Genomic DNA, 9331 nt, shown 5'->3' with positions numbered 1-9331 from the left:
AATGGTTCCAAGCAGGTTGGAACAGTTAGCGGAAGGTGTCTGGGGTGTTATGCGACAGAAGAGTCTCTGCTAGGATGAAGGGCGAACTTTATACAACAGTGGTAAGGCCGCCCATGATGTACAGATGAGAGATAGTGGCACTGAAGAGACAGGAAGCAGACCTGGAAGTGGCAGAAATGAAGATGTAGAGGTTCTCGCTAGGAGTGAGCATGTTGGCTAGAATTAGAAATGAGCTCATTAGAGGGACAGCCAAAGTTAAGTGTTTTGGAAACAAGGTTCGAGAGGGCAGACTTCAATGATTTGGACATATACAGAGTGAGAGAGTGAGTATATTGGTAGAAGGGTGCCGAGGATGGAGCTTCCAGGCAAAAGAGCGACAGGAAGACTAAAGAGAAGTTTGGTGGATGCTGTGAGGGAATACATGAGTGCAATTGGTGTTCAAGAGGAAGATGGAGGAGATAGGCTTAGATGGAAAAAGATGACTCGCTGTGGCGAACCCTAACGGGACAAGCCAGAAGGAAAGGAAGAAGAGGAGTTATCAGAAGACATGTAATAGAGTTGAAAATGCTGAGATTTTCACTGGCAGTGACAAGAATGGACAGGATCAGGAATGTGCTCATCAGAGGGACAATACTGACTGGAAGGTTTTGAACTAGAAAGACCAGATTGAGATGCCTTAGATGTGCAGAGGAAAGACAGTGGATATATCGGTAAAAACAGGGTGGAAATGTAGTGGCCCAGTAGAAGCCAGAGAATGACGAAAGATGAATTGTTCATGGTTAGGGAAGACTTGCAGACTTGAGTTAGAGCAGATCGTGGCAGGGACAAGGAGCGATTGAAGAGAATGATTTGCGGGGGTGATCTCTGAACAGGATTAACCTTGCCCAAAACTACAAAATAGCAGCATTTTAAAAAAAACAGATGCCTAAACCTTTACCAGATTAAATGATTGCACCCTCTTAATGCATTGCATTATCATTCTAATTCTGCATTCTATTATCATAATCTGTTTTCTTCTTATGCATTTGGTTGGTGTTTCCCCAAAACCCCTTCTTTTTAGGAGCGTCCAATCCAAAAATAATAATCATAAGTAGGAAAAAGCATAAAAGTTATCCAGTACAATTCAAAAGATACATTCTTGACAATACAAGAAAATCTGGAGTAACATTTTATTTAAGTATTGCTAAAAATTATAATTAAAAACATCTACAATTGTAAACCAAACATTGTTAACGAGTGCTGGTCAATGATTTTAAATCCTGGAATGAGTACATGGCTTATTACCGATGCTTTGAAGAATATGTATATATATCAAAAAATAAAACAAAAATTAAGGTTTAAAACATTATTTCTCAAATGTTACTTGACACAAAATTGAAAATAATTAAAGTATATGTGAAAAATCAACAAGAAAAGATACACATCCCTGTTACCTTAAGTCTTAAGCATATTCTTATTACATTGGCTTGTGGTCAAACTTTGAACAATATGAGACAATGGAGGTTGGATTCATACTCTGAATAAGAACTCATGACTCAAGGTCGAAGGTCATAGTCACTGATCATCCTTTTGATGTGGGACAGCTTAGATCTGAGATATTTGCACCGCTTCTTCTTCATCTGGTCATCAGGGGAATACAATTAAAGGAAATGCACAACCAAATCTGAAGCAATGTCATGTTACAAAAAAAAGCACACCCATCATATTTTAGATGACTTACATTCTTCAAATTCTTCACTTTGGTGTAGTCTTCTATGGCATCCTGAAAAAAAAATGTAATCGTAATAAAATAATCATTATTGGAGTTTGGCTCATGATACAAAAATGTGTACAAAATTGCCCATCTATAAAAATTCTGTATTTATCCATGAACGAAAAAAAAAGCAAATACTAGAACATACTCAAGTAGCTATGCTGACTATGTTTGTGGGTATTTTAATTAATTTCTCAATTTTATTACAAAAAATAAATAAACATTATGTTACCAAAAGTATTTGATCACCTGCCTTAACTCGGATATGAATTTAAGTAACATCCCAGTCTTAATTTATAGGGTTTGAAATGACATCAGTCCATCCTCTGAAGGTATGACAGTTTAGACTCTTTTAGGATGTTTTTACACAAGGTTCAGGGATGTGTCTTCAGGGAATTTATAACCATATTTCCAGAGGTACATTTGTGAAGTTACACACTGAAGATGAACGAGAAGTCATGGCTCTCAGTCTCCACTCTTATTCATCCAAAAGTGTTTTATAAGGTTGATGTCCAGGCCTTACGGAGCCAAATGATTTCTTCCGCTCATATCTGGGATCTTGTTCTTTCGCTCACGACCCGCAGCCCGTGACCGTAGGTGAGGGTAGGAACATAGATCAACTGGTAAATTGAGTGCTTCGCATTTGAGATTTGCTCCTTCTTTACAAAAACAGACTGATACAAAGATTGCCTGCTTATCTCTCTTTCCAATCTTCACTCATAAACAAGACGGCAAGATACGTGAACTCCTCCACTTGAGGCATGACCTCACCCCAAACCTGAAGAGGGTATACCAGCCTTTTTTGACTGGGGGTCATGATCTCAGATTTGGAAGTCCTGATTCTCATCCCTGCCGGCACGGTGAATCAGCTGGAAATCGTTGGCCTCACAGTTACCGACAACCAGATTCGCATTCCGCTTGGCCAGCTGGTTCCCATCAGCTGCCTCAGGAATCCCGCAGGCCAGAAAGGCCCGATAAGACACCTTCAGGTTGACGGCATTCCTAACCGTTGGAGAATTGCCGTCACGACAGGCACAAACCACCGGATGGCTACAGATCCGGCTGGGTGCCTAGCAATAGAGGTTTGGAACACGGTCCACTCGGAGTCGATGTCCCCCACATTCCCCAGAACATGTGCAAAATTCTGTTGGAGGTGGGAATTAAAACTCCTTCTGGTGGGATTCTGTCAGACGTCCCAAGAAGACCCTCACAATACCTCTGAGCCTGCCAAGTTGGACTGGCATCATCCCCCACCGTCGGAGCCAACTCAGCACCAGGTGGTGATCAGTTAACAGGGCTGCCTCTCTCTTCACCCGAATGTCCGATACAGGGGTGCTCAATGCATCGGTCGCAATTGAGTGGCAGTTTTGTTCGATCGCAACGGAGTGCCAAGAAAATAAAAAAAAGACATCAGCTGTATTTATTTTTTTAACTTTAGCTCACCACGCATGTGTAAAAACGACAGTACAGGAAAACACGCTACCAGTGAGTTGCACCTATTTTAAGCTCTCGCTTAAGAAATCTTAATAAAGATGAGTATGGATGCTGCAGTAAAGAAGACAAAAACGTATCACTTTAATACGGAATGGGAGGCGGACAACTTTTTAACAATGTCATTTTCAAAGTGTGTTTGCCTCATCTGCCAGTGTAATGAAATGTGGAGTGGCATTTTCGAACTTTTTATGGAAAATATGACACCGACATTCCGGCGAAAAGCGAGCTGAGAATGAGAAAAGTGAGCAAACTAAAATCCCAAATGGCCGCACAGCAGTCACTTTTCACACAATATAGTTCAACAGCAAAAGCTGCCACCGAAGCATCGTTCCAGGTTTGTCACATCATTAATAACAAAATGTCATTCCAAGATGGAGAGATGGTAAAAGAGGCATAGAAGACTCGTTCCGATCTTTTAAAAATAAGGCGGAAATATTATCTTCAATAAAATCTCTGCAACTGAAAAGGAATACAGTTACACGGTGCTGTGAAGCCATGGCTGATGTGTAGAAGGATATCTCAGATTGTGAGTGTTTCTCACTGCAGTCCTCTGATGTGAGTGACACAGCCCAGGTCTGTATTTTCATTCATATGGTGTTTAGTGATCATCAACATGAACTCAGATAGTTACAAAAAAACATTTAATTATGTTGTGTAATATTGGGTCATGCGGTTATGCAAGACACACAAACGTACATTTTACACATGAAGAATCCTCAATATACTTTGAAATAAATATGTTCTGTATTTTTGTTGTGGGTAGATCTTTGACTTGGCCATTTAAAAAAAAAAAAACAACAACACAAGGGTTTTTTTCAATACAAATACCAATATTTAAATTAATGACCACTGGTTTTACACAAACTCGCAATCATTAACTATGATTGGAAACCAAAGCATGTTGCAGCCACAAGTTAAACTTCGGTAAACCTCTTCATGACAGATGTTTTTTTTTTTTAAATACACATTGTTCGCGTATTTAAAAAAACAAAATAAACTGCTGGGATAGGCTTCAGCCCCCATACACAGAAGCATGTTGCAGCCACATGTTAACCTATGTAAACATCACTGTGACCGATAGTTTATTTTCTTTTTTTAAATACGCATTGGACTCCTTTGAGAACAATGCATATTAATACAAAAAAAAAGTCTGTCAAGGAGAGGTTTGTCGAAGTTTAACGTGTGGCCGCAACACGCTTGGTGTACAGACGAGCCGACTCACTTTTTTTTCCCTCAATTATAGTTAATGAATGCGAGTTTGTGTAAAACGAGGGGTCATTTATTTAAATATTGGTATTTGTATTGAAAAAATATGAGTGGGTCCATCACTATGTGAGATTTATTCTTGATTGAGAACAGATCCAACAACTAAGTATTTGTATGCGTCCAGACTTTTATACGCTTTCAAACTCTGCCATGTAAATCTCGACTTACTCATCAGATACATGTGTTGATCCAGTTGTGCTGCAACACGCTTCTGTGTATGTTGGAGTCGACTACCTGTCTTTTTTTCTTTTTTTTTCAACGCATTGTTCTCAAATAAGCCAACTTGCCATTACAAATACTTAAAAAAAAATTATTCCTACCTGAAATGAAGTGATCGCTACACAATCGTTTGGTTGGGCACCATCCATCACGTTTAACTGCCGAAATCCATCGATCCTTTCTCGTCTTTTTAGCTGGTATTCCATAGAATGAGCTATTTGAATATCTGTCTCGTCTATTGTAACAACCAACAGCACAAAAAGTCTCGGGCATTGTAAATAGTCTGCTCCGGTTCAATGTCCCCCACACTGTCAATGGTGACGTCACATGTACGAGCTCTATATCTAGTTGGAATTTCTTGACCTCACATGCCAGGTTATATAGCTGGGGATCAGATCGCCATGGTCCCTGCCTTTGGATCTTTGCGCCCATCCCCTATGCCCTATAGCTGTTTTGTCTGCTCCCTTACCTCTGAGCGGTTTGCCATAAGTGACCCAACCAAGGGCATGAAACTCGAGACAACCTAGTTCCTAGGATCATTGGGACACACAAACCCCTCCACCACGATAAGTTGACACGTTCCAGGAGGGGCAAAGATGGAAATTTAAAAAAATATTAGCCCCTAAACTCGAGTGAAAGGAATTTTAAATGCTTCAGCAAACCAAGTTATTTTGGACAGTCAGAGTTTGGGAAACACTCCTTCCTATTCCAACATGGCTGTGCACCTGTGCGCACACTAAGGTGCATAAAGATATGGATCAGAGAACTTAGTATGGATGAAACCAACCAGATAGCACACCTTTGTATTGATTTCAAGTGGACTGTGAGCCACTGGAACTGTTTCTCAGGCACATGCCACCATATGTTCAGACGGCGCTTGCTAACAGTACAGTCACTAAGCCCCGGGCCCTGGCCGAGGAGGCCGACCGCTTCTTCCTGGCCACCCAGCGCTTCTCCCCTGAGATGCTGGCCGCGACGCGCAGTGACTCGCCTCCAGGCATGGGGGTGGCATCCAGCAGGGGCCCCATCGCCACCGACGGCCGTGCTGACACAGGCTTGTGCTACTTCCACGCCCGTTTCGGTGCGAAAGCGAAGAGGTGCTGCGCCCCTTGCAACTACGATGCGTCGGGAAACGCCAAAGCCCGCGCTCCGCGGTGGCCGTGAGCGTGCGCAAAGAGCTGGCTGTTGTTTGTCAAGGACACCCTTTCCGGGCGCAAATTCCTTTGCGACACCGGCGCCCAGAGGAGCGTCCTGTCGGCCACTGCGGAGGACGCCGCTGGCGGGACTCATGGGCCACCCCTAGTGTCCGCTAATGGCTCCCCTATCTGCTCTTATGGCATAAGGACTGTGGACTTGTGTTTCGGGAGTCAGCGCTTCACATGGGACTTTGTCACTGCCGATGTCTCGTTCCCTCTCCTCGGCGCTGATTTTTTTTTTGTGCCCATGGGCTGCTGATGGATGTTAAGAAAGGGTCCTCTGGTGGATGCACTGACTTTCTCCTTGGTTGCCTGTGTCCACAATGAAGCGACTTATGGCGGTCTCTCCAGTTCGCTCTCAGACGGCACCAAGTACCAGCTCCTCCTGGGTGAATTCCCTGGCTTGACACTGCCCACTTTCACCTCTGCCAAGACTAAACATGGGGTCGAGCACCACATTGTGACCAAGGGCCCCCCGATTCACGCAAGGGCCCGACCGCTTGACCCCGAGAAGCTAGCAGTCGCTAAGTCCGAGTTTGCCAACATGGAGCACCTGGGCATCGTCCGCCGCTCGGATAGCCCATGGGCCTCGCCGCTACACATTGTCCCTAAACCGAGTGGCGGGTGGCGACCGTGTGGTGATTACCGCCACCTTAACAACGCCACTACGCCCGACCGCTACCCTGTTCCACACATTCAGGACTTATCGGCCCACCTGGCGGGCAAAATCCTGTTCTCCAAGGTCGACCTGGTGCGTGGGTATCACCAGGTTCCCGTGCACCCCTCAGACGTTCCCAAGACGGCTGTAATCACACCGTTTGGACTGTTCGAGTTTCTGAGGATGCCGTTTGGTCTTAAAAACGTGGCACAATCTTTCCAACGTTTAATGGATTCTGTGCTCAGGGACTTGCCATTTGTGTTCGTCTATTTGGATGATAAGATGAACATCTGATGCACCTCCGCGACCTCTTCGCAAGACACCATGGCCTGATCATCAACCCGGCGAAGTGAATTTTCGGGGTGCCCTCTATCCAGTTCCTCGGGCACCTCATCGACAAGAACGGTGCCATCCCCCTTCCAGCAAAGGTGGAGGCTGTCTCCGCTTTTCTCCGACCTCGCTCGGCTCGGGGGCTCCGGGAGTTCCTGGGGATGGTGACTTTCTACCACCGGTTCAACCGCCGGGTGGACCACATCATGCGCCCGCTCTATGAGGCTCTTAAAGACAAGGCCCCCAACCGGGACGTTGAATGGACGGTCGAGAGGATGGAAGCCTTCGAGGCTACGAAGGCCGCGCTGAATCGTGCCACTATGCTGGCTCACCTGACCCACGGGGCCCCTGTTGCTCTCACTACCGACGCATCGGACTACGCTGGTGGAGCCGTATTCGAACAGTGGGTTGACGGCGCCTGGCAACCGCTTGCCTTTTTCAGCCGTCAGCTGGTCCCCAGGGAGCGCAAATACAACACGTTCGATAGGGAGCTCCTCGGCCTCTGGCTGGCGATCCGCCACTTCCGCTCCCTATTGGAAGGCTGTAACTTCACGGCATATGTGGACCATAAACCCCTCACTTTCGACATGTCCAAAGTGGCCGAGCCGTGGTCCACCCGCCAGCAACGCCAACTGCCGTTCATCTCGGAGTACACTACGGACATCCAACACATCGCCGGCAAATCCAATGTGGTCGCGGACTGCCTCTCCAGGACGATTGTCGGCACTGTGCATCAAGGTCTCGACCACTCCCACATGAGCGCAGACCAGGCCTCGGACCACGGGGTGCAGGCCCTCAAGACTTCTGACGGTTCGGGTTTGCGCCTGGAGGAAGTCGCGATTGGTGACTCGGGCGTCAGGCTGCTGTGCGACCTCTCGGCTGACCAGCCTTGGCCGCTGGTCCCTGCAAACTGACGGCGGGCTGTTTTCAAGGCGGTCCACAACCTCTCCCACCCCGGAAGGAAACCGTCCGTGAGGCTGGTGGCCCAGAAGTTTGTATGGCGCTGTCTTAAGAAAGATGTGCAGGCCTGGGTCGACTCGTGCGTGGGCTGTCAGCGGGCTAAGGGGCCAAACTGAGAGGAGGTTCGACCACGTCAACGTCGACTTGGTGGATCCTCTTCCTCCCACGGTTTCACCTACTTGCTCACCATGGTGGACAGGACGACCCGCTGGCTCGAAGCCATTCCCCTCTCCTCGACTACGTCATCAGACGTGACCCGGTCGTTCATCGGCATTCGGGTTGCGCGCTTCGGGACCCCGTCCGACCTTTTCTCCGACCGTGGCTCTCAGTTTACCTCTGAACTCTGGAACGCAGTCGCTGAGAGTTTGGGGGTCAAACTGCACTGGACTACCGCCTATCACCTCAAGGCGAACGGTCTCTGCGAGCAGTTCCACCGCTCCTTGAAAGCAGCCCTGCATGCCGACTTGACAGATGGCAACTGGTTGGATAAGCTCCCGTGGGTCATGCTCGGCCTCAGGTGCGCCCCCAAGGAGGACCTGTTGTCCTCATCCGCCGAGCTCGTCTACGGCCAGTCACTGCGGGTCCCCGGCGAATTCATCCCGGACGGCACAGCGCCCTGGTCTGCAGCCAGGCAACGGTCCTACCTGCTGAAGGCCGCAAAAGGGTTTCGCGCCGGTTCCCACGTCGCAACATGGCACCCCCGCTGCCCGGCTGCCCCGTCACCTGCGCTCTGCGGATTTTGTGTTTGTTCGACATGACGCCCACCGTGGACCCGTCCGCCCCCATACGACGGCCCGTTCAGGGTGCTGGAGCACGGGGATAAGAGCCTGCTCATGGACATTGGCGGCAGACCCGAGACTGTTTCCGTGGACAGGGTCAAACCCGCGCACTGGACATTGCCCAGCCTTTGGGGGCGGCCCTCCCCTCGCGCCGGGGTCATCCCCCTTTGCCCTGTGCCCCTGCGCCTGCCGGGGTGCCCTCAACCCCACCTGGGCCCTTGTCCCATGACTTAATGGACAGTGCGGCCCCGCCCCCCTCGGCCCCTACAGTGCACACCCGCCGGGGTCGGGTCGTCATCCCTCCACAGCTCGAGGATTTTGACTATGGGTGAATTCTGGGGGGCCTTGTTTGGTGTTTACATAATAAACTCGTGGAACCTCGAGTTGGGTTGCGGGGTTCCGCACGGACTGTTTTTGTTGTTGCTCTTCCGGAGTCAGGGTTCACAGAGTTCCCGCCGTTATGCGAGTAGTGTTTTGATGTCTGCCAATAAAACAAGTTTTGTTCCTGTGTCCGACACTCCGCCTCCGACTCCTTTTCTCCAGCGCTACAACACAAATCACATAATGCCTGTGTTGAAAATATAAAGGATATGGCAATTTAAAGGATACGTGGATGGAAGGGATTCAAACCACAATGGCCCTCACTAGTAGTTAAAGGTTGAGTCGACGATTTATG

General features: G+C 47.9%; 1 protein-coding gene across 5 annotated transcripts in view; it reads right to left on the bottom strand.

The window, feature by feature from the left end:
* Positions 1-1162: 1162 nt before the first annotated feature.
* The window catches only part of oclnb (occludin b), a 77394-nt gene continuing 69225 nt past the window's right edge, over positions 1163-9331 (bottom strand). For all 5 annotated transcript variants that reach the window (XM_061818326.1, XM_061818325.1, XM_061818324.1 and 2 more), the window contains 2 exons: positions 1721-1762; positions 1163-1619 (listed from right to left, as the gene is read on the bottom strand). In XM_061818326.1, coding sequence (XP_061674310.1) covers positions 1536-1619; positions 1721-1762 — 126 coding nt within the window. In that variant the 3' untranslated portion in view covers positions 1163-1535. The remainder of the gene's footprint in view (positions 1620-1720; positions 1763-9331) is intronic.

This window comes from Syngnathoides biaculeatus, chromosome 4 (genome assembly GCF_019802595.1).
Source record: "Syngnathoides biaculeatus isolate LvHL_M chromosome 4, ASM1980259v1, whole genome shotgun sequence".
Taxonomy (NCBI): domain Eukaryota; kingdom Metazoa; phylum Chordata; class Actinopteri; order Syngnathiformes; family Syngnathidae; genus Syngnathoides; species Syngnathoides biaculeatus.
Note: the sequence above shows the minus strand (reverse complement) of the source record. Positions and strands in the feature narration are given on the sequence as shown.